This window comes from Cynocephalus volans, chromosome 8, assembly GCF_027409185.1.
Source record: "Cynocephalus volans isolate mCynVol1 chromosome 8, mCynVol1.pri, whole genome shotgun sequence".
In the NCBI taxonomy this organism is placed as follows: Eukaryota; Metazoa; Chordata; class Mammalia; order Dermoptera; family Cynocephalidae; genus Cynocephalus; species Cynocephalus volans.
In genome coordinates, this window is record NC_084467.1 from 74,493,231 (window position 1) to 74,520,000 (window position 26,770).

The window sequence follows — 26,770 nt, forward strand, 5'->3', positions numbered from 1 at the left end:
CTTAGTGTAGGTCTGTTACCTATGGAAGGAGAGAGGAAAGGACAGAGGACGAGGAGGATGAGTCTTGGGCTGCTCAGCATGGTTTAATTATACATTACACTTCTCTTTGACACCCAGGCTTTCACGCTCGGACAAACTCGCTGTGCTGCCTCCTCCTTCCCTGGGATGATGAGCTCTCTGAGGCTCTTCAACCCCTCAAGCTAATGTCCTCTTCCTGGCCCAGACACTCTATTTGGTAGACAAGGCCAGATGTACTGAACCCCGGCAAAGGACACAGCTGAGGCTCAAGCTGGGGAGCTAACCACCCAGAACTAGAGACGTAGGACTATTGGGCATGAATGAAAATGGAGGCAACCGTGTGCCTCTTTCCTTCCTTCCCAGCTGTACTGTAGGTCAACCCAACCTTCTCTTTCTGCCCTTAAGTCCTTTGGTCTGGCCTACAGTGCAGTGAAAAGGAAAGGGGCTTTAGATCCTGGCAGGTCTGGGTCCAAATCCCAGCTTCACCACCTTGGGCAACCTGTGCTGTCCCATAAGTCTTAGTTGCCTTGGTGGTAAAATGGGAATGTGATTATGCTTACCCACCTCCTACAAAGTCATTATGGAAAGCTCCTGGCACACAGCTGGTGCTTAACGAATGCTGCTTCTCTTCCTTGCTTGCTCTCAGGTAATAGAAATGTTAAAACCATGAGAAACCATGGTGTTTCCTCTCAGTTCTATGTAATCATCTCTGATTTTAACATTTCTCTTACCTATTAATAATGATGGGAACGTCTGCCACTCTCAAATGTGACTTGAGCAGTGACTGTGCACGCCTGGTTTATGATTAGCCTTTGATCATTTTAATATGAGACCACAAAGGTTGGACATAGTTTTAAAAATTTGAACAGGAGCTCTCCTTTTTGCATAACTTCAAATGCTACTCAGAAAATTAATCATTCTAATAATATATAATTTATTTAGGTTAAATTTAATTATCATTCAGCTTTACAAATTGCTTTTCACCCACCAAGAAATGTGTAATTAAACAAGCATATTTTTGTGTCCTCAGATAAATACATCTTCTTTGTGCATTTCAGATCAAAAGGCAATTAACATTGGTGGGCGTTGGCTACGTGCTCTTCCACAGCCTCACTAATCCACCACTGTAAATAATTAACATCTCACTGTGCCCTTTCTACCCCGAGCACTGCCCAGTGTAGGCAGCATTCCACCTTGTTGCTAGGTTGCCATTGCCAGGGCAGATACTATGTAATTGAGCAAGGTCTCACAACGGAAATTAAATTTCTCAGTGAAGGGCAGATTAAACCCTGGGTGATGAATTCACTCCTTCCATGGCTGATGAGCTGTTTAAGGGTCGCAGGCTCATGTAAAATAACTGCACACCATCAGAGTAGAATCCCACACACCAATAAAACCAACCTTGAAAATTTATTGGGGAAACAGTGATTTAAAAAAAAATTGTGTAATTGCTTTCAAATGCTTTCTTGTTAACAAATATGACATTAAAAATATACACAGTGAGTATGGTAGATAATATAGGTTGTTCCCCTGCAGCAATGCCAATGCTGCAAACTTAAAAGAACAGAAGATTAGATTTCTCTAACTCATCTGTATATGTGACATTCTGGGATGTTTTTATTCTTTTTTCTTCAAGAGGAGAAAGAAGGAAGATATACGATATTTTACACTCTTCCCTGTCAACTAGAGATGTATTTTCCAGTGTTTTTTAGGAGCCACATTTTTAAGAATAATAATTCTCTTTGGAGGAAAAAAAAAAAAAACTCTAAAAAATAAAACAAAGCTAAGCCAGGTCTAAAATACAGAAAGTGCCTGCTTTACTTCAGCCTTAGTAAACAAGCTAAATTAACAACTGAAATTCATACTAAGTTTTCATTTTTAATGAAGTTTCAAGACTGTATGGATCTAAATGTAACAAATAAAAAACAGAATAAACTCCCAATTATCCAGAATCCTAATAACCAATTACTAGAACTTCATTATTTTTTAGTTCTGCAATAAACATTTGTGACAACAAAAGACAAATAAGCAACTTATTATTAAGGATTTATTATGTTTGTAATTAAATTCAAGATCCATCCAAATGTCAGTAGGATTCAGGCAGATAAATCCACAGGACAGGACAGGACGATTACTGATGGTCACCAGTATAGTGACAGCCAAGCAGAATTCAAGCTCAGCTCCTCTCAAGCTTTGTAATGTCAGGCAAGCAGCCTTTCTGAGCCTTCATTTCTTCATCCCACAAAAGGCCATAATAATTCCCACTGCACAGAATTATAAAGATTAAATAAGATAAAACATAGAAAGTACTGTGTAACATCTAAGTGCTATAAAAAATATGGAATAATAACAATAGATGCTGAACTACTTTGGGATTCTGAGGTGACTTTTGAATCATCAAAGGAAGTTTATTTATGTTTATTGTAGTATATTTTTTATTACATTGTGATACCTGAGAGTCAGTGTTTAATTAACATTCAGCTAACCAAGATGTTCCGTTCTCTTATCCTGCTGGATAAATGAACAGTTTATATGTATTGGCAGCCAGTTAATTTGGTTTAACAATTATGTAAGTCTTAAAGTTTAAAACTTAGAAAAAGGAGGAAAAATTAGACATTATCTTATGAGAGTGAACCACCTGTCTAAAAGGTAGGAAGACATTTTGTATGTCCCTGTCAGCCCCATCCTTTTTAACCAGGGAACAATGTGGCCATCACTCGATTGCATGTTTTCTTTTTCAAGACTCTGTATTCTCTGTGTTTCTCCAACAGACTGTCTACTACTTTGCAAAGAGCAAACCCAGAAAAACACCAGGCTCTGAGTAGGGAGGACTGGTGAAAAGCCTAGTCCTCAGAAGTGGAACTCTGCAGACAGAGTGAAGCAAGAAGATTCTGTACCAGTTCATCATGAGGATCTTCATTTCAATTGACTGAGAGTACCAGAAAATCTGGGAGGTGGCAGAAACCACTCCTGCTTGCCAAATATCCATATGTGCCTCTGTGTTTGCCAGCATCCTTTGCAGTTAGTGGAGTGAATTCTAGCCAGCAGGATGTGGCTGGAAGTGACAGAAGCCACTCCAGGCCCGACTTTAACTCATCTCATGAATTCCTCCAACTTTATCCTCCCCTGCTATGTGTTCCAGAGGCCATAATTTATAAAATAGAGAAAAGTTTCTCAATCAGTACCACATTTTCCACGAGCAGGAAATAACCCTTTGTCATATTAAACCATTGAGACTTCTGGGTTTGTTATATCATAGCCTGGCCCATCCTGATGAATTCGGGTAGATTAGAGACACTTCATCTCATTAGAACAGATGAGCACAACTATCAGTTGGAAATCAGGAATTGGACTTAAATCTATGCACAATTAATGAAACATCAGGAAAATTAAAAAGCCATAACCAAAGATATCAAAAAAAAAGAAAAAAGCCTTTTCTAAATTGAAAATTGTCTGTGTCTACAGACTGAAAGAGCATACAATATTCTAAGCAAATTCCAAATTATGCACTAAGTGGGTAAGCTGGGTTTAGATGTCACTCCAAATCTCATGCCTTTAAACACTCAACACTGAAGCCAAAGTGGTCATTTAAAATTCAAATCTGAACGTCTCCACTTCCCTGCTTACAATCTTTCAGTGGCTCCTCCTTGCTTTCAGGACTGGGGCTAGGTGCTCTGCCTGCTTACAGTACAGCCCTGCTTGCTTTTGAGCCCATATCAGAGCTTTGCCCTCCCCTCCTGCTCCAACCATTGCACCTGCTGCTGTGCTCCCCACATGCTGTGTGCTCTCCCACCTCTGCTTCCTTGAACATGCTATTCCCTTTCCATGGATAAAAAGCCACCAAGAATTCAGAAATGCTCTAAAGTGAATTAATATCTTATGGAGCACAACTGTATCTACATACAGTTGGAAAATAATTCTTATATAGTCCTCCTATGGAAAAGGAGCAGTGCTCATAAGAATTTGTTTAGAAAATACAAAAGGAGTTGATAATGTGATATTAATAGCTTTAAAAGTCACAGAGTAAGAGAAATATCTGGATCAGAGTCAGGGGTTGGGAGTCAGAATTCTGAGCACTCAGCCACTTATAAGCTTTAATAATTGAACAAAGATGAGCTTTTGCTGTGGCAGAACCAATTCTCAAAAATGGCCAGAGCAATCCTTCTTGTTTCACATGCTCTTGCCACACCAAAGGAGTAGAAAGCAGATTGGCAGGATGTATTTTTAAATGACCTCCATTTACAATTGCTCCAAAGAAAATAAGATTTAGGTATAAATCTAAAACATATATAGATCTCTGCTGATTACAAATTACTGAGAAAAGGAACCAAAAAAGACAGATAATTAAAATACTTGTCATGTTTATGGATTGAAAGACTCAGCATAGTAAAAATGGCAATTCTCCCGGAAAAGATATACAAGTTTAATGCAGTTCCTATCAATAAGTCCCCGTGCTCCTCTCATCAGAGCCCCTGGCAACCACCATTTTACTTTCCGTGTCTATGATTGATTAAGTACCTCACATGAGTAGAATCATACAGTATTTCACTTAACATAATGTCTTCAAGGTTCATTCACCTTGTAGCATGTGTCAGAATTTCCTTCCTTTTTAAAGGCTGGATATTCTAATGTATATATCATATTTTGTTTATTTCTTTATCTTGATGGACACTTGGGTTGCCTCTACCTTTTGTCTATTGTGAATAATGCTGCCATGAACATGGGTGTACCATCTTATACATTTTAGCTCAAAATGGTTCAAGGACTTAAATGTAAAATGTAAAACTGTAAAACTTTTAGGAAAAAATATCAGAAAATCTTCAGGACCTAGGACTAGGTGAAAAGTTCTTAAACTTGACACCAAAAGTGCAATCCATAAAAGTGGACCTCAAGATTTTTGCTCTGTGAAAAACCCTGGATGGAAAGACCAGCTACAGGCTAGCAGAAAATTATTTCCAAACCACATATCTGACAAATGAAAGGATGTAACAATATATAACTTTTATGAGATTCTATGTGCTACATACTGTTGTATATACTGACTAACCTAATCTTCATAGTTCCTTTGTCAAATAATAGGCACGGTATTAGAATTATTTCCATTTTATTAATAGGGAAACTGAGGCACAGGTTTACTAACTTACCCAAAGTTATACAGCAAAGCTAAACCCAATAAATCCTTCTCTTCAGGTCATGCTCTTGCTCTCTCTGCACAAGGTTGTTCATACCAGCACTGTTTATAATGGTGGATAATTGAAAATAATCTACATGACCATCAGTGGGTACTGATTATGTAAATCACTGAAGAGCTGTAAAAGGTTCATTAAAATGATGATGTATATTTAAAAGTATATAAATGTACTTTTAAACAAAGTATATTTATAAAAAGAAACAAGGCCAGTTTTTAAAAACACCCCAGTTTAAAAAAAAAAAATTTCAAACCACAGACCAATAGGGACAGCTAAATAAAGGTCATGCAAATAAAAATAAAAGATATCAGAGAAATATTTCTGATGGCTTTGAATATTTTGTTTCGTAACAGCAAAGCTCTTGCTGAAGCATATGTCCCTTAAAAAGGAATGAAAATCTGCAAGCGTTTGCAAAATAGTGTTCTAACCTCAGAAACACTGAAGTTGCTTTATTTATGCCACCAACTACCTCAAAGAACCCACATTTGGAGCAGGGATTCTGGGTCTTGGCTGCATATGAGAATGACCTGTGGTGACAGTAAAAGGGCAGATACACAGCCAGGGTTAAGAATTATCGGTCAGAAGGTGGAGACAGGAGAACAAGCAGTTAACAGGAGGCTACCTAACCTAGCTGCTTCTGAGCAGGTACCTTCTGAATGAGGCCTGAAGAGCGAGGCAGGTGAAGTGGAGCTGCGGAAGGAGGGACTAAACAGGGCTTCTCAACCTCAGCTACTGACACTTGGGGTCCAGTAATTCTTTGTTGTCAAGCTGTCCTCTGAACTGTGGGATGTTTACAGCATCCCTGACCTCTACCTATCAGATGCCAGTAGGACTTCCTCAGTTATGACAAAAATGTCTCCAGACATTGCTAAGTGTCTCCTTGGGGTGGGGGTGAGGGGAGGCAAATTCATACCCTCCTCTCCAAGAACCCCTGGGCTAGAAGAAAAGCAGGAGTTCCCTGGAAGGGGAGCTACATTGCAAAGATGGAGGACCATATCCAAGCCCTGACCGTTTGGTGCTGCTAGAGCGAGGGTGGGGAAGGCAAGAAATTGGTAAGTTCAGGAGGTAAGCAAAACCCTACTTATGCCATGAAGGGCCATTATAAACTCATTTTTTACCACCAGTTTTAAATACATAACTTTGTTCCAATGTCTGCAAAACACTCATTTGAAAGAAAAGCAGTTAACAAGAATAATAACAAGTAACAAATTGAAAAAAACAGCAAAAATTAATCACAGAACATTGTAAATTGAGCTCTGTAGCTTAAACAATGAACTTAACTTTCATGAACTCAGTAGCTTAAAACAACAGAAATTTGTTCCCTTACAGTTCTAGAGGCCAGAAGTCTCACCGGTCTCAAGGTGTCAGCGGGGCTGATTCCTTCTGGAGGCTCCAGCGGAGAGTCCATTCCCGGCTTCCGGCGGCTGGTGGTATTCCTTGGCTCACAGTGCATCACTTTAATCTCAGCTTCTGTCTTCATCTTCACACCGTCTTTGCCTTTTCCTCTTCTGTAGTTGAAACTCCCTCTGCCTCCCTTTTACAAGGACACTTGTTCACTACCCCTAAAGGGTCCTTCTGGATCATCCAGGAAAATCTCCCCATCTCAAAATCCTTAATTGTATCTGTCAAATCTTTCTTGCCATGTAAGGTAAAATTCACAGGCTCCAGAGATTAGAGCGTGGATATCTTTGGGACCATTATTTAGCCTACTACAAACTCATAAAAACATTCCAAAATTGGAGGGAAATTTCAACATTTTTCCTGTTAATCCACTACTTTATGTGGAAAAAAAGAATAAAATATATATAAAAGGACACATAAAAGGTCTGCCTTTAAAGAAGTAAAAAAGTATGACTTAGAAAACAGAAAAGAAAAAAATTCTTCAGTTTGTGGACTGAAGAGCAAACTTGAAAAGGTGTCCCTCAGACACACTTTCTCAGGAAAGCAAAAGTAGTTTTCTCAGTGACGTGAACGTAACACTAGTAGAAATTTACTTTTATTGTTATTTCTCTCTCTCTCTCTCTTCTATTTTTGCTTGTAAAGGTCAGGCTCATAGATCTAAGGAACGCATTGGTGTTCAGAGCCTTTAAGGAAGCAGTGGGTGGGGAGTGCTAATGGAGAGGCTGAGGAAGACAGTGTTGACTTCTGGTACCAAAGAGAGGAAATATCAGCCAGAATAAAATTGTAATGCGTGGAAGGAGTCTACATGACCATCAATAGGAAAATAGCAAAATACATTATGCTCATCCAGAAAAAGGACTACTTTTCAGCTGTCTTGAGCATGATATACATTTGTTCAGTCCAACAAAGAAGGAAATCCACAAATTACCAAGAGAAAAATCAAGTTGTACAACAATATGAAAACTATGACCCCAGTTGTGTAAAAATGCACGTGTGTATGTGTATTTGTGCCAATATGTAGATATTCATATTCTCTGCACATGTATAGAAAGCCTAGACATGTAGCCAGCAAAATGTTAACGACGTTCACTCCTGAGGGATGGAATGGGAGAAGGATTGTGCAAAACAAAGAGGGGACTTCATCATCCCCAGAGTTAATGAAGCGCAGAAGACTAATCTTTAAACACCTCATTCCGGATTATTTTGAAGCAAATGTCATACTTTTTATAGGTCTGTATTAGTTGGATATTTTTATAATGGGCCTTTATGATTTGACAGTGTTTGTGTTTACTGCTGAAAACTGTTAATGAGATGCCACATTACTAATAATAGCAATAACTAACATTTCGTGAGCCCTTACTGTGGAGTCAGGCACTGTTCTGAATGCTTTAAATATATTAACTCACTTAATCCCACCCACCTAATTCCCAGGCAGTCGCTCATCTGTTTTCTATCCCTATAGATTAGTTTACATTTTCTAAAATTTTGTACAAATTGACTCATATGGTACATATATATTTTTGTCTGGCTTCTTTCATTTTTGAGATCCGTTCATGTTGTTATGTGTATCAATAGTTCATTACTTTTTATTGCAGAGTAGTATGCCATTGTATGGATACCACGATTTGTTTAACGGATATTCGGGTTGTTTCCAGTTTGGGGCTATTACAAACTAGTCTGCTGTGCTAATTTCTGTACAAGTTTTTTAATGAACATATGCTTTCATTTCTTTTGGATAAATATCTAGGAGTGGAAAATTTGAATTATGTAGTGCATATATGTTCAACTTTTTATTTAAGATATTGCCAAATGTCTTCCAAAGTGGTTGTGCCATTTTACATTCCCACCAGCAGTGTATGAGAGTTCCAGATCCTTCACATTCTTGCAAGTATGGTCAATCTTTTAAAATTTAGGCGTTCAAATTGAGGTGTAGTGGTATCTCTTTGTGGTTGTAATTTGCATTTCCCCTGTGACTAATGACATTGAGTTTATTTTTCATGTGTTTATTTGCCATCTATATATCTTCTTCTATAAAGTGTTTGTTCATATATTTTGCTCATGGGGGGGTTATTATTGAGATTTGAGAGTTTTTTATATTTTCTGAATACAATCCCTTATCAGATATATGTAAACATTTACTCCCAATCTGTGGTTTATCTTCTCATTCTCTTAACAGTGTCTTTGAAAGGGCAGAAGTTTTTAATTTTGATGAAGATCAGTTTATCAATTTATTTTTTTATGGATCATGTTTTTGATGACCTGAAAAATCTTTGCATAACCCAAGATTTTCTTGTAGAAGCTTTATACTTTTTGGCTTTACATTTAGCTCTATAATCTATTTTGAGTTAATTTTTACATATGGTACGAGGTATGGATCAAAGAATATTTTTTGGCATACGAATGTCCAATTATTGCACCACCATTTGTTGAAAAGATTATCCTTTCTTTGCTGAATTGCCTTTGTCAAAACCTATTGTCTATATATGTATGAATCTATTTCTGAACTCTATTATGTTCTATTGATTTGTTTGTGTATCTTGATACTAATACTATCATGTCTTGATTATTGCCACTTTATATGTCATCTTAAAATCAGACACTGTTGGTCCTCCAACTTTGTTCTTTTTCAAAGTTGTTTTGGTTAATCTAGGTCCTTCATATGCATATTTATTTAAATTTACATATGCAATTCTGACATTCATAAAATTTCCAGTAGGTTATTTGTTACAAGCACAGCAATCCCTTCGTGACTTGGACCCTGTGTAAGTGCAATAAAGATATAGCTGATAATGGCTTAAGTACTGTTCCTTGGTGGCTGAGGATGTGGGTAGATATGGGAAGTTGAGGTGGCTAATATAAAAGCCAACAGACTTTCAAAAATGAACATGACACGGAACTATAGCAGCCGTGTCAAGGGATCCCTCACTTAACCAAAAGAACCAAAAGAAACTAAGGAGTTCCTCTGATACTTTCTTAGGCATAGACCCTAAAAGGGGTTTAATAAGCTCACATTTTAAAATAAAGCATAAATAAACCCTATCCATCATCAACACCCAATTATTTTAATAAGATGATGAGACCATTTTCTTCCAGGTGAGATTGTAGAACCGAATGGAAGATGAGTTTTCCGTGGAGGTAGAGAAGGAGGAGGCAGATTCCATTGGGCACAGGAAGGAAAGGCCAGACTAGTTGGGATATCTGAGGTTCAAGGCAAGCCAGAGCTGGCACATGGCCACGGGGACCCAAGGAGGAAAGGATTTATCGAGAGGTGAGAAAATGCCCAATTTTGGCCATTTTGCAAATTAGCTGGGGTGCCCCATGGCAGCAATTACCTAGCAATTACCTGGAAAATCTTTATATGTTGTTTTTGGCTGCCAACATGCACTGCAGCATTTCCATTTCCTGCTCCATTTGTAGAAAGGTCGAAAGGTCTCAACGTTTACCTTATGACACTTGGTCACTGTAGGAGGAAGCAGTAGGAAGTCATTGTTAGGGGATAACATCTTGTACTTCTCCTGTTCCCATGAGGAGGAGAAAGTGTCTTCTCCACTTCTCAGGAGGAAAGAGTATGACAGGATCACTCCTAGCTTCTCTCTGCCCCCCTCACTTACTGTTCTCCAAGTCCCAAAGAAGACTCATCTGAGTGGGGAATTAAGAAGGACTTGAGCATGCTGGGCTGGGTGGCTTCTGCAATATTTTTTTATAGCACTGACAGGTTCTGCCCCTGCCAGGAGAGGCCTGTTTTTTACTAACTCTGCCAGTGACTGGGTGGGAATGATCAGCTCACAGGGGATGTGCAAAGAAGCTCTCTTGGCCACAGCCATGTTCTCCTTCTTACTTTTATCAATAGTCAATCTGGTATTTTGATCTCCATGTGTCTGGCTCCTGTGTCTTAGTTTCTAATCTCAAGAGGGAAAGATAGGTGTGTGTGTTGGTCTCCCACCATCCCTATGTTAATGAAGAGGTAGTTCAGGGGAAGATACGCTGGTAGGAGAGGGTTAGAAGTGTGAGAGGAAACAAGATGAAAAAGAAAATGTGGTCAGGGCAACAGCATTGAGAAGTCCCCAAGGCCGAAGTTCAGGCTGCAAGGATCAGGCTTTAGCTCTATTCCTGCCAATGTGGGGCCTACAAGGCTCATGAAGAATGAGCCGCACTTGAGACACAATCTCAGACAGGCTGCAAATGGACTGTCCCTGTCCCTGCTGTAGTCGGCTCTCCATCACCAGCTCCAGATGGTATTTGGGCAAGTATTTTATTTGTCCCTTAAAGAGAGAATAGCCTGGTGTTATCTATATGTCCAATTTCCATTGCAGGCTTGACTTCTCTTGTGTCCCAATATATGATAGGAAAAGGGGGAAGGATAGAGATTATATCTCAGTATTTCCTAAAATGTGGTACAAATGCCAAGGTGTACACAACTGTACATAGAACATACATTTTAATTAATAGCTATGAATTTATTTTAGTGTATTAGAAAACCCCTGTGCTTAACTTATTTATGACAAATGATACTGGTTTTCCATTTGCGGCAGCAAAGTTTTACTTCATATTTATTTGAAGTAAAGGACTTTCTAGAGAAAATAAGAACATAATGTTACAGCTGGTAATTGAATATGGTAGAAATTGTAAAGGTTGCCTGTGAATGGTGGTAGTCTGGAACAGCTGAAAGTAATGTGGAGAGGATCAAGAGATACTCGATACTCATTACTTTTTAGAGGCTATTGACAGTAATGTTAAGTCTTTGTAACAGTGATGAATCCTAAGATTTGTGGTGAATTCACACCCCAAATCTTTTAGAGATTAATTATAATCATACAAAATTTATCCCCAATTCAATTTTTTTGGCTTCCAAAATGACACTAACTTTGAAGTGAACTGATGCCTGCAACTTTGAAATGCACTAAGAATTAAGACAGATGATGAACGTTTATGTGATTAAGCAAATATAGTAAAAAGCTTACAATGATAGAATCAAGATGGTAGATATATGGCTGTTAATTGTACAATTTTCAGCTTTTCTTTATATTTGAAAGTGTTTATAATAAAATGTTGAGAGAAAAGACACTAATTTGGCTTCTTTTATACATAGTTTGTTTGGCTTTACAGGTAAGTTTTGGTATAGAGTGCAGATCAAACGCAGATTCATAACCTTGGACAGATGACATGTTATGCTCTGACATTTCTAAGCTACCAGTTTAGACAAGCAGTTTTCGCTTACCTTATGATTCAAACTTGCTCTTAGGTTGAAGAGTGGGTTTTACAATGACTACAGAGGGAGAAAAGTTAGGCAAGAACAGATGCAAACAGTCTGGCAACCTGCATCTTGACAAAAGTCAAGAAAAAGGGGTCACTGTTCAATACCTGCAGCTGTGAAAAAATGTGAGCTGTAGGCATGCTGTCTCTTAACTTTCATAAGGAACATCTTGAACATGAGGGGCTTTCCCTTTTCTTGATGTAATATCCATTGCACTTGTCTAAAGATGAATTTTAAACTCTCCTAGAAGAGTTTATTTTTAAGAGTAGAATTTCCAGACAGAGAAGTATATAGAATATGGAGGCCAACACCAAGTTTTCGCTACCTCTGTACTTCCATTAAGCAAAAAAGCAAGCAAGATAAATCCAAAAGATTAAAAGCATGTCAAGTGGCCTTATCAAACAAATAAAGACAAAGTTAACCCAACCCAGGGGCAATAATTAGGCATTTTTCTCATTTGCTTAAAAAAAAAAAAAACTCTTGACATTGAGAAAAATAAAAACATTAAAAGTGGTGCCTGTCCCCCAAAGTGGTTTCTCTGCTATAACTTTTAATAAAGAAGAATTATATTTGCAGGGTTCATTCAAGTTTATGAAAATATTTTCTTTTAATAAAATGGAAAATAGGTTTTTCCAGTTCTAGAAAAAGTACATACTAAAATGAATCAGGCCCAAATTAAGAGGACATATTTTGGTCACAATTTGAAAGAAATAAATTATGCATTTTAACAAAATCTTTCTTAGAAACTTTCCTTTCTTATGGTGGGATATACCTTTTCAAACACATTATTTAAATAACTATTTCTACTGTATTCTGCAGGAAACGGTTACTGCAAAAATTTACCAAACCATTAACTTTTTAAGTCATCAATTTTCCAAAAACCACTCTAATTCTAAAGAAACACAAGACATTAAAAAAAACACATTAATTTCTTAACCACAAATAATTTATTACTCAGGAGTGAACATTTTTGAAGTTACACAGACATTGCATTTTATAGTCCTTAGTCTTTTCCTGGCAAAAAGACAACTTTTCTCTGAGTATTCCTTTAGAGTCATCCATTTATAATAACTAATTGAACATCTTCAATGATATACTCCCTAGGTATATGGCAATGAACTAGATATAAAATGTTCTTGTTGCCATGGAGATTGCAATTCTGGAGGGGTGGACATAGATAACAAACAGATAAAACAAGGCAATTTTAGACAGTGATAAATGCCTTGATGAAAATATGCCAGGGGAATAAGACAAACAGAGACAGTGGGTGTGGATATAGTTTTTAAAAGTTTTTCTTCTTGTTTGGTTAAAATATAAATATTTACCGAAGTTAGAAATGTCCACAGTTTAATCAAAGAGCATCATAATGGGCCGGCCCTGTGGCTCACTAGGCAGAGTGCGGCACTGGTAGCACCGAGGCCACGGGTTCAGATCCTATATAGGGATGGCCGGTGCGCTCACTGGCTGAGCGTGGTGCAGACAACACCATGCCAAGGGTTGTGATCCACTTACCGGTCAAAAAAAAAAAAAAGAGTATCATAACTATTTATTACTTGTTATAAGAAACGGAAGTGTCCACCTCCTTCTTCCCCCAATTCTCAGAGCAGTCTATTCATTTGGTTTTCAGAGCAGCCTCTTTGAAGTGACATTTGAGCAGAGAAATGAACGACAAAAAGCTACCCGAGTAGGATCTGGATAAAGAGCTTTCTAGATAGAGGGAATGGCAAGCGCAAAGACCCTCGGACAGAAATGAGGTCCCCAGTGTTGTTAGAGCACGAGGATCAAGGGGAAAGGCTCAGGAAATGATGTGGTTTATCTTTTTGAGATTACTTTAGCTCCTATGAATAGAATGGATTGTGCATGTGGAGAGGGCAGAGTGATAGCAAAGAGATGAAACAGGAAGAGATTGAAGGATGAAGGTTGCTTGGACTAGGGAGTTAGCAGTGACAAACTGACAAAGTGCACAGTCTCAGGATATATGGCACTCAGACCTGTTGATGGCTGAGATATGGGGTGGGAGGTGAGAAAGACACCAATTTGGGGGTAACAGGGTCAGTGGAAAACTGGAGAGACTAGGAAAGTGTGGTGAACATTTGTCACTGTTTTGACTGCTCAGCATCCAAATTCCCTTCTTGTAGCCATAGAATTTATCAATGAGTAAGTTTTGGGGAAATGATGCAAGCCAATTGCTCTCTGATTCCTGGAAGCTGGGGTACAATCTGATGCTTGTCAGGGACTTAGAATCAGGAATGATGCAGAATCAGGGAGGTTTTACATTTAATTCCAGTGGTGTACATGGGGTTGTTCGGTGGCAGTGGCAGTAACAGCAGCACCATAACCATGCATGGCCTTGATTGCTGTCATTGTGACCACCTAGCCTCTCTTAGCTTCAGTTTATTTTCCAAGTCTTGTACACTTTTTAAAATTTACTTTTAAAAATTGTGTATGACTTATATAAAGGCCACAAATCTTAAGTATGCATGCAACTTGTTATGTAAACACCTGTGAAACCATCCCCACATCAAAATATAAGAGATTTTCAGTGCCCTAAAAACAGCCTTCCCTCAGATATACTATTTTTCCAACAAATTCAATTTCTGCCTGAGCTAGCCAGTTTTTGGCTAAGGCAGAATGCAACTCTGACTTGTGGCACAATGTTTATCAAATACAAGCCTCACTGAATTCAAAATGAAAACTGGGTAGGGACAAGAGCAAAAGAGCATTTCTCTTTGTACCAAAGTCCTCAGGTCAGTAAGACTCAAATTAGGATTTGTTATTGATAAATATAATGTGACCTTTTCATATCCAAGAACCTAAAAATTAATGTTTTTAAATTATAATATCCTAACTGTCAAAGTCATCGTATAGTCAGGAAACGTACCACTACCCAAAACTGTTTCTTTAGGATCCCTAATATAAAGAAAGCTACACAATCAGAAATTTTCCAAAGACAGTTATTATGTGGGCTTTACTTAAACATACATGGAGTCTTCAAAAGTGCATGAAAAGACTTCTATTATCTTTCAGTCCCATTTCTTCATGGACTTTTTGAAGTACCCCATATATGAAGCATTCTTGCTTTCTTGTCTTCTTATTCTAGCAGTGATTCTATGAGTATCACCACCAGGTACAGAAGCATTAGTAAACAGCACATTGTAAGGTACTTTGAGAACTACCATTTTAATAATACCAATATTCAATACAAAGAACTCATTTAAAAAATAAGGAGTCATTTCAATTTCATTTGATGGCAACTCCATTCTTCAGCTGCTCAGGCCTTACTCTTTTCATAGTCCACTGGGAGATTCTTTTAGCTCCAACTTCAAAATATACCCCAAATCCAACCATTCTCACTGTCTCTATTGCCTCCTTTTTGGGGGTGTGTGGGGTGTGGGTAGGACGGCTGGCCAGTACAGAGATCTGAACCCATGACCTTGTTGCTGTTATAAGGCTGCACTCTAACCAACTGATCTAACCCACCAGCCCCATCTCTATTGCTTCTATCCTAGTCTGAATCACCATCTTTCTAGCCTGAATTACTACAAAACTGGATGCTTGAAGATAACAGTGAAATACCTTAAAAGTTCTGAAGGAAAATGAGTTTGAACCTAGAACTGAAGGTCTAATCAAAATGGAAGTGTGAGCAAGAAATAAAGGCCTTGTCAGACACTCAAAGACTCAGAGTTTATCTCCCATGCACCCTTTGTAGGGGGAAAACAGCTCTTGTAAATATACCTCAGCAAACAAAAACAAATTCAAGGAAGAATGGGATCCCCCCAAAAAGTAGAACATAGGAGTACAAAGAAAATACATCCCAGGATGACAGCTAAAAAATCACTTTGTCCAAATTTGATGGAGTTGAAGGGTTATACTGAGGAAGACATTTTTCTTTTGTTAAAGAAAAATAAAGACAAGAATATACTTCAGGAATCCCAAGATGAGAGCTAAAAGCACTCTGAACAAATTTGGTAGTTCAATAGTATGATTAAAAAAAGAAGAGTATAATACAGAAGGCATTTTTCTTCAGCCAAAAAAAAAGCAAATATTCCAGGAAAAATAAAAAGCTGCAAAAGCCATGACCCAATTATGAAGCAAATAACACATGGCATGATTTGGAGAAGTCGATGAATATTACATGTGTCCATTTGATATTTATGCTTACAACATTCTGCTTAAATCAGTGCAGATTTAAGGATATAAGATTGATTATATAGAAGATAAATCACCTGGTTTATCTATGAATATTTTTGCATAATCTGTGTGACAGCTAGTTATTAATTTGCAGTTTTTAGAATCAATATACAAAGGAAAAACATAAGTCAAGTATAGTTCCCCCAAATAATATGCAACTATTGATTATATAAACTAATAGTATAACTTACAGAAGTTAGATCAAGAGCAGTAATGACTTGGAAGGAAATATAGAGTTAGTCATCTCCTCAGTGGTAAGGAGTCAAGAGAGACGGTTTAAAATCAATGGATCAAGAAATAAAAATTATTTCTTTCTTTGTTGTTTTGGGGGTTTTTGGACAGCTGATACAGGGATTGAACCCTGGGCTTTGGTATTACCAGCACCATGCTCTGATCAACTGAACTAACCAGCCAACCCCCAAAATAAAGATTATTAAAGTTGTAAAGGAAAACAAAAGAAGAAATAAAAACATAACAAAAATGGTGAGGAGGAATGGAGTGAGCTAAATTGCTTATTATTCATAATGGATAATCAACAGATACTACTTCAATGATAAGTCAATAAACAGGCTGTTACCTCTGAGAAGTGGGATTGGTGTAGATGGCAGGGAGGAACTCTTTCATTTTCTATCCATCTGGATTGTTTAAAATGTTTATTCAGGTATATGCACTAAAATTAAAATTGTTTTAATCGTAAAAAATATTACACAGATGACAGTCTAACAGAATAGGAAGTTCCCAGGAAATTACAAAAAGCAGGTATAAAAACTCAAAAAAGATTGGAGTTTTGTCTTTTTATTTTATTTTTAATTGAAGGTCGCTTACTGGTCTTGCTTCCATGAGTGGCCGTGACCAGGGGAAAGTGAAGGGAACCAGCTAGCATGGGGAGGGGTCATCTCCACAACATTCCATTTATACACAGAACTAAACAGATAAGCACAGAGTCACTATTGTGGTTAGAAGTTGGCAGCATGGGAAGGGGTAGGAACAGGTAGGAACTAGGGGTGTTGTTAAAAAAATACAGCCACTCCCCTAAACTGGGGTGCCTGTGGGGAACTTGGTCTGCTTCAACCCAGGAAGAATCAGAAGATCAAAAGCAGTTTGGGAAGGCCAGAACCATCAGGGATGGAGGGAGGAAGGCGGCCTGGGGGGTGAGGGAGCTTTTTGGCAACTGGGGAGAAGGGATTGCCCTCCACCTGCTGGAACCCCTCCAGCCCCTCATCTGGCAGGAAGGGGGCAGCCTGCAACCCCCAAGAGCAGGTCTGGGGCTGCCAGATGCTCCAGGCAGGGGGCTGGAAGGGATTTGCAAAGGCTTGCTGCCGTTGTGACTCTACCAAGTGCGCCACGGGCTCAGCCCTGCCGTTGTGAAATGACAGTGCTGCCCCCAGCTTCTCTGCCAGGGTGCAGCGTTGTGAAATGACAGTGCTGCCCCCCAGCTTCTCTGCCAGGTTGCAGCGGTCCTGACCTCCTCGTTGCAGTTTGCTTGTAATTCATGCTTGATCCCTATCAGCTTCTTGATAGCATCCTTGGAGCTGGCATAGATCATTTTGCTCGTAAGGGGTGCAGATTCAGGAGCCCAGAAAATAAACACCAGGCCCTCTCCTTGCTCTCCTTGGTCTCATAGATTGCGTCATAGAGAGTGTAGCGGCAGTCTCTTGACAAAGGTGGCATAGGGGTTGTCAACAGTCTGGCCCACATCACCTACCAGAATCTCCTTGCCATCCTCCAGGATGATGTTCTTCTTGTCCTTGCTAAGGCAGAAGAGCACCACCTTCTTGCACTTCTTCACCTCTTCTGGTGTTGATGATCTGCACACCTTCATATGATTGAACACCTTGATGACACCATCAGAGACAGCCACACCAGAGGCCATGTTTCCCGAAGTGAAAGGGAGGTGGCAAGGAGAACCAGAGAAGACGGGAATCTTGCAGCTGCTGCCGGGATCCAACCGACAAAAAAGATTTGAAGAGAAAGACCATTGGAAGTAAAGGCATTTAAGCTTACTCAGCACTTTGGGTGCAGCAATAAAAGGGGTTTACAGTTATGACTCAGTAATTAGACAACAAAAAATATTTAGAATTCTCTAAGATGGTAGAAATTAACTTTATTCTCATCCAAAATAATATAATAATATAAGCATGGTCCTTAAAGTATTTCAGATTCTGGAAAATTCAATTTTGGACAGATAAATGTTATTATATATAATTATGGATAATACATGATGGCCTAATACTCTAACACCTTTGTTTAAAAAAGACATTAAAATAAGTGATCTTTAAAATCATTATGATAATAGCATGACACCAAAGTTATAATATTTTAATAAAATTTTTACATTTCTGGAACAACTTTTCAATTCATACAATATACATGACATGGCAAACAAAAGGAAGAAAACTGAGACAGACAGTCTTCCTACAAAACATTTAAAAGTACTTTCTTTTGACTGTTTATTCAATACATATATCTGTCACATATTCTTTTGGTATTCTTCTGAGTTATTACACAAAGCTTTAAAAACCGAAAATTTTATATAAAAATAGTTCTGTTTTTTCACAATGGTTTTCAAATTAAATAACAAGGTATCTCTTTACCAATGTATATTTGCATAGTAATAGTTTAACATTTAGAAAAACATCAGAAAGTCAGTTTTTTTAATGGCTGCTATACCTTAAAGTTGGTCGTTTAAATTTTATGTATATGAGGGTACTTCAAAAAGTTCATGGAAATAGTTGTATTATTTAAAAGATTCTGTTTTTCCACAAACATTCTGAAGTACCCTCATAATTTTTAAGTTACACATTCTGTAAGTATAAAAGCTTAAAAAATACATCCCGATTTAATAAAAAAGCCTTCTAAACTTACATTTTCAAACACTGTTGTGACTGCTATAACGACTACATTATAGATATACTTAGCAAAAATAAGTTAATTTTAAAAAATCAATAATAACATGTAGTATGCCGGCAAGATTATTTTTTAGAAACGAATGGCTTTAATTATAAAGTAACTGTATTAAATGTACCACTACAAATAAATACTTAAAGCAAATACAAAATTGCATAGAATAGATTTAGATTTCTTTAATCCAAGTCACCAGTGCAGAGATATGGGCACTTAATCCCTTAAGGAGTTACAGGATTTTAATTTAAAAGATGCCTTTTCACAGGGGATATTGTGACTATCTGTGAATCAAAAAAAGAAAGTCTATTATTTCTATTCAGATGCTTCTAGAGTATTTTTGTTCAAGCGTTTTTATGTAACTCCTCAACTTAAATGTCCTTACCCTGAAAAAGACATTTTAAGCTAATAATTTTGGCCTCATGACATATATACTTTAAAAATACATGTGATTCCACAGTCAACCCCTCCCCCCATTCTAATACTTATACGCACTTATAAATATATACATATTTTCAGGATTATAAAAATATTTAATTTTTATAAGTTTAAATAATTACTAATGTTAATACAGAATACATTAATTTTACAATTTTACTTTTATTTATAAAAATGTTTTCTTATAGCAGCATTTGCACTGCAAATGAAATGTGACCAAATGACATTGCAGTGTGTAAGGATTCATACTGCAAATCACACTGAGCAGCTGCAACGTTCCTCTACAAGGAACATCTGTCTCAGTTAAAGAAAAGTGGTTCCTTAAAGTATAAAAACCTTGAGGGCTAATAACTTATCTGAATCTTATAAGTGCACTTGAAAGTTATTTCCATAGAATTGGCAAAATTTATTAAAATATCCCAAAAAGTCCGAGTTATCTTTACCCCCAGAAAAATTTTCTAATAAGTAAAAATTATATTAAAGAATAGTGTTTTTAATTGAATCACATGAACTTATTAGAAATTAGTTTAAGATTTCAACAGTAAAAAAATAAAAACATCACTGTGGGACATACAAGGAGAGAGAGAAAAATTGATTTGAAACTTCAAGACATTATGAGAGATCAAATAAAAACCCTCAATATCAAACACTCATACTAAGCTTGTTTTTCTTGAGCTCACGTTCCAGATTTCCAATCAAAGTATCAATACTTTCTTGTAGATCTTTCAGATTAACTTTTCGATCTACTGTGGACTCAATTGTCTGCATTGTTAAATATGTCTGAAATGTGCACTCTTTGGACATGGGAATTGGCTGTTCAATCATTTTTTCTGGTCCATCCATTTTGCTATAATCTTCTCCATTTTCTCTATCTTCTGAAGGGACATCATCATAATCCACATCATTTAAATTTTCTTTTGAATTTAAAAAGTAGTTTTCTCCACAGCTGCTCCAGTCTCCTGCATAACGATTGCTAAGTGGACTGTCTAATCTGGTTTGCCTTGGCCTAAGTACTCCTGATGAATCAGTGCCACCCAAATTTAACATGTAAGGTCTTTCTTTCTTCCGCCTCAAGTAATTCAAAGAAGACTTCGGCTCTGGGAACAAATTGTCTGTTGATTCTTTGACAGTTAAATGTTGCACTAGAAATGAACAATAAATTTGCTTTAGTGACAGTAATCCAGCTGGCCTTAAAAAACAGAGCTAAAGATAAGCTATTTAATAATCAACTACAAACATGCATTAAAACAAAGACATGCACACTATCAAAAGAAAGCATTCCATAATTATTTTTTCTATCACCAGACACAATCAAGATTAGGGACAGAAGCTAGTAGAATGTTCAGTGGCGCTAATTCATGCTATATCATAACATCCCAAAACAAATCAAATTTCCAATGTTGATTAACTTTCTGTGCAAGTTAATTATTATCTAGCTATAATCCAAACAGTAGCTAAGCTGGTAGCTTCTCCTAAATTAAAAGCTATAGCAAAAAGCAGGCAAGGCATGTTGGTGTGCAAACAAAACAAAACAAAAATCTCCTTTGTCTGCAAACATCTAAATGAGGCAAAGGCATCTAAAGGGATCACTCTAAAAGTTCTGACCTTTGTGGGCTTTTTTGCGATTCTATTAGCAGCAGTGTCATAATTTACTAAGCAGCCCAAATTTCACTTTGATAAAATGCATGAAGACTAGACTTGACTACTTGTTACCTGAGTTTGATTATACAGCATTAGCTACTAATTGTCTTCATTTATTGCCTGAAAATAGTACAGATATTTTATTTTCCCATTGTGGTTAGGTATTTAACAATCCCAAATAACATTCCCCATATTAAGACTAATTTCTTCTGAGAGATTTCATTGTGCTGGCCACATGGAAGATTACCACAGAGAGACATATTACTTCATTACAAACCCAGGCTGTACTGCTTACTCTCTTGTGTATATGGAACAAAATATTTGTCTAAGGCTCTTCTGTATATAAAATGGATTTAATTTAAAATGCTGAGACACAGCTATTAAAGATTATCCATAATAACTTTCTCTTTCCTCTTGTTTATTCTCCATTAATAAGTGCCTCTCCATTTATACTTCCCTTCACTAAGACAGAGGGAACATAAATCAGTGCTAACATACCAACTTCACACTGTTCAGCATATGATGAATGCTTATTTGCTATTGTACAAAATAAGACAATTGAAAACTACACAAATGTATATGGTTCTAGTTTTTCAGACTTACAGTGATATTCGTAACACTTTTTAGAGACCAAATAATTTTTTTTACTTAGATTTTATTAGAGTACTTGATAACTATATATAGGTATGTTTTTAACATTTCTATTACATTTTTATGATGGTTATTATATATCATTATAGATAGTTAACAGTTCTTGATCTAAAATTTTCTAGAAAATAAAGGTAGGATATTTACTTTAAATTGATCGTTAATGTCAATATTGATATAGAATGTTCCATGCCATTAACTGCTGTAATTGAAGAATGGATATCTGAGTTTTCCCACTGTTTAATTATTCATATTCCTTTTTCTCCTCTAGCTGCTCATCTCCACTGTCTCCTTGCTTTTTCCCTTCATTCTCTGTGCTATTACTGTTCTTAGTACTTAACTGTCATGCTTGTTGTTTTCACCAATCAATTACAGTACTCTGCTAACCTTAAGGTCATGTGGTCTGATCCAACTATATATATCTTGACTCTGTCTTGAGCTTGTCTAATTTTGCCTGTATTTTCTGACATTTGCCTACAAAACCCAGATTCATTTTGTTTCTAGTTGCTTAAGGTTGTTTTTAGCTAAGACCCTATTCAAACATTATTTTTGTATATTTTCTTGGAAAATATTTAAGAAGCCAATTAAATTGATATTTTATATCTTTTAGACTAAAACTTCAATTTCTGAAAAATCAGTATCACTGGACTTTTAAATTACTGACGCTGGAAGAGTTTCCTATTAAATATGCAGAGAAAATGACTAATTTTAACCCCAAAAGAAAAGTTGTGATTTCCCCACTACTGTTGACCACCCAACTTCAACAGAATGAGATAAAAAATTCAGTCTATAATATAATGCTGAAATGTAATGTAATGTACTAAGAAACTTAATTTTTCCTTATCTTGTTTTCTACCAGTAGATTTGTTCTTTAATCACCACTTTATCAGCCTTTTATCTATAGTATAATTACCTTATTAAACAGAAATATATTGAGCATATAGCTAGGACCTGGGTATATAAGGGTGAGCAAAAATACAATCCCTGACATCACAAAATTTACAATCTAGTGAGAAAAATGAAATAATGAGGATTAGCGAAAAATTGATATAATTTCCAAAAAACCTGTCCCAAATCTATTCATCATAGAAAATGTGGCATAGCAAAGATCTAGGAGTTATACTCTCCCTAAATCTATTTTCCCATTTGTAAAGTGATAGGATGGCCTATCAGCAATTTTCAGTACAGCCATCCCTCATTATGAGGGAGGGGAGGGAGAATGGTTTCAGAACCCCCCAGGATACCAAAATCTAAGATGCTCAAGTCTCTGATATAACATCACGTAGTATTTGCACATAACCTGTACACATCCTCCTGTGTTCTTTAAATCATTTCTAGATTACTTATAATACCTACTACAGTGTAAACACTAGGTAAATAGTTGTAATACTGTATGATTTTTTTAATTTGTATTACTTTTTATTGTTGTATTGTTATTTTTTATTGAAGTTTTTAAAAATATTTTTGACCTGCAGTTGGTTGGATCTGCAGGTGCAGAACCCACACATACGAAGGGCCAACTGTCTTCTTCTTAAAACAGCAAACTCATTTTTAATAGAAAAATTTTCGTGAAAAAACAATACATAAAACAGATGAAAAGAAGACTGTTCTGGTCAAAAGGGAAATGTGTTTCCATTTTGTACCCTTTGCCAATCTGGCCCCAAAGCCACTTCCAAAGAACCTCATGGCTTGGTGCAAGACAATCTGAAAACTGTTAGCTATAGGTATGATTTTTACCTTCTAGTGCTGATATGCTAGAGTTCTAACCTATTACTCTGAGGACATGATTTTTCAAACAGAAATCACATTTTCAAAGCAAATTATCTTCATGCCTAAAATCAAAAAACAAAAAAAACCCCACAAAACAAAAAGTTTAAAAAGTGAAAAGGGAGGTGCAACTCTTTCTAACTCTGGAATGGGGGAAATTTCAAAAAGAAAAATAAGATATACATAGCAAGAAAAGCCAAAACCTTTTATTGAATGCATGAAGATGGACATTCACTGAGTTGATATGCTTTGGCCCAGTCCTCACCACATTCTCTATGTCAGCATCAACTTTCTTAGGCTCAGTAACTGCACCACATCTACTTGATTTCTGCCTTTTCTTGAATCGAATAGCAGGTGATTTAGAGGGCAAACTAATTGTTCTGTCTTCCTATCCTTCCACCCTCTTCTGCCATTTGTCTGAGGTACTACAACTAAAGAAAAATAACAGCTTATAGAAAAAGAAACAGTTATTTTTAAAATCAACATCACAAATCTTTGGAAAAAGGTGTCATACGGTAAAGGGGCATGAAAATCAATTACAATGTATATTGAGAAGTAAATTTTTTAAAAAATACAGTGAATATGAAATTTGAACCTGCTTTTTCTATATCACAGGATAAAAATTAACTTTTTGCTCCCAAACACAAAACTTAGGTGGCTATTACAAAATAATGAAATGACATTAACCTCTGATACAGAATTAATGACAAACAATTCAGGTACTGATAGTAAGTGTAATGGTCTCTCCAGGGAAGCTAGCTTTCATTTGTGATTATAATGATAAGATGGCTGTCTCCCAAATTCCTGATATTTACTAGAATTAAAGCAGTTCTAGAAAAAATTAGGAAGCACACATTTAAAACTTTAATTTCAAACATCCCTTACGTTGGACACCAAATGCTAAAATTAGCCCAATTACCCACAGAATCTTGATTCAGGATTTAAAAATAAGTAAAATACATTCTAATTAAGTTAAAGTAAAAATTAGAAGTAATTTTTTAAGCTTGTGTTTAAAAGAAAGTAAAAACTTTAACTTTCCAAATTTAAAAGTTGAGAATTTTATTAACTTAATTTTTAATTCACTTTCTAAAATTAATTAGATTTATTTTAAAAGAATCAAGCATTCATTTGTGCATTCATTCGTCTTTTCTTCTCATATATATCAATAAAAGAGTAGCAAACAACATTTACTGAGGGCTCACTCTGCTAAACACTTTGCTCATTGTTTTAGATGCTTTATCACAATCTTCATGGCAACCCCAAGGTAGGCACTATTTAGAGAGAAGCAAACTGAGGCTTAAAGTTAAAGAATTGGCCTGAGCCCACCCTACTGGCAAGCGCCACAGTCCAGATCTGACTGAATCCAAGCCTGACTCCACGCACTCTTACTACTGTGCTCTATGCTAATCATTTAAGTACTTTCATGTTTGGTCCTATGTGGTGTGGGGCGAGGGGTTTACTATAGGCTAAGAAAATTTTGGAACTTAAATACAGGATTCTTCACAGAACATCTAATTCAATACATATTCCTTTTAGCTCTGAAACTATATAACAGATACATTAGGAAAATAATTGCCAGCCTTTAGTTATTGACTGGAATAAGGGATGGATAAGAAAGATGGCAATATCAGATAAGTATCAGTACAGGCTGGGATAATATGAAGAATGACTATGAATACAGTAAAGATGTCAGGAAGAAGTGATTTAAAAAGAAAATGAACTCTGCTTCATAACAGTGGAACTAAAAATGAGAAGAGTAAAGAAATTGATATTTACTGAGAATCTATTGTGTGCCAAGAGCTATGCTGAGCACCATACATAATTTTTTATTTAATCCTCATATAAAGTCTATAAACATGTTATTAAGTCCATATGACAACAGATAATACTGAGGCTCTAAGATGTTAAGGAACTAGCTCAAGGTCAGACTGTCAATAAGTGGCACAACCAGGATTCAGATCCAGATCTAAGCAAATCCAAAATGGTACATTGATTTATATGTCCACAATGTTATCAGCAAAGGCAGTAAATTTAAATGGAAAAATCTAAAGGGTAGGTATTGATTCATAACTACAAGTGTACTTCAAAAGTTCATGGAAAGATTCACAATATCTTTTAATTCCATTTTTCCACAAATTTTTTGAAGTACCCTTGTATACGTGCATATTTAATGATTAGCTAATCCAAACACGCTACCATTGAAAGAGACAAATATTTCCATAGAATCATTTACCTGGCCAAAGTTGGAGTAAGTAATGAAGAACTTCAATATGTTTTTTAAAATCCAAAGCACTTGCAAGTTCTTCTGAATCAGTAAAGACTCTGTTGTTATGGGTGGAAGTCTCTTGCCTCTGACTTAATAACACTGGTCCAAAGCACACGGCCAAATTCTGGCAGGTCATTTTGTTCACTTCATGATAAGAAGCCACCAATTTCAAATGGTCCAACAACATCTTTAGAGTTGCCTAAATTAAATTAAATCTCACTTAATATAATCACACAGGGACAAATTCAAGGACACAATTTATAGCAGAAAATATAGATAGGCATCCTGTCACTTTTAAAAGGATTGTTTCGAAAGTTTGTTCATAAGTTGGATGCTTGGAACCTGGAATATATGTTCATATAGAAACATTACACAGGATGTAAATTATGTTCCAATGACATAATTTAATCAATTAAATGGTTCAGTACACACTCTTTATAAAACGCTTATGAATGCCTTCCAAATTTTAGCTGGAGTCCTTGGAAAATGCATCATTAACTCTTTCCTCTCTTTCTTCCTCTGACATTATAACAAAAGGCTCTGATAGAAGAGGGATCAGGGTAAGAGTGTTCCTTTTTAAGTATAAATAAATCCTGTAGTTGTAAGTAGGGACTACCATACTTAAATCTAGTAAGCTAACCATTTCAGAACATGGTCAGGTTTTTTGATGATTGAGATTATTAAAGACATGTTTTTATAAACATGTCTTATAAAAGACAAATGTGCTTCTTAACCAATAAATATCTTAAGTAGATAAACCATGTAAAAGGGAAAACAGTACAGTTAGATGTGAAATAAAAAATTATTGAAAAAATATGTATTTTTTTAATCCTTAAAGAAACTAGTAAGAGGAAGTAGCTCAAAAAGTGAAATGGTGGGCCGAGCCCGTGGCGCACTCGGGAGAGTGCAGCGCTGGGAGCGCGGCGATGCTCCTGCCGCGGGTTCGGATCCTATATAGGAATGTCTGGTGCGCTCACTGGCTGAGTGCCGGTCACGAAAAAGACAAAAAAAAAAAAAAAAAGTGAAATGGTTATTTAGGTTTAAGCAATTATGGAA

General features: G+C 36.5%; 1 protein-coding gene and 1 pseudogene across 1 annotated transcript in view; both read right to left on the reverse strand.

Moving 5' to 3' along the window:
• Positions 1 to 17,135: 17,135 nt before the first annotated feature.
• On the reverse strand, positions 17,136 to 17,926 carry LOC134384193 (cofilin-1-like; annotated as a pseudogene).
• Positions 17,927 to 20,034: 2,108 nt separating this feature from the next.
• Positions 20,035 to 26,770, reverse strand: part of SYDE2 (synapse defective Rho GTPase homolog 2) — a 41,082-nt gene continuing 34,346 nt past the window's right edge. The window contains exons 6-7 of the mRNA XM_063103661.1: positions 25,682 to 25,913; positions 20,035 to 20,534 (exon numbers count right to left, since the gene is read on the reverse strand). Coding sequence (XP_062959731.1) covers positions 20,035 to 20,534; positions 25,682 to 25,913 — 732 coding nt within the window. The remainder of the gene's footprint in view (positions 20,535 to 25,681; positions 25,914 to 26,770) is intronic.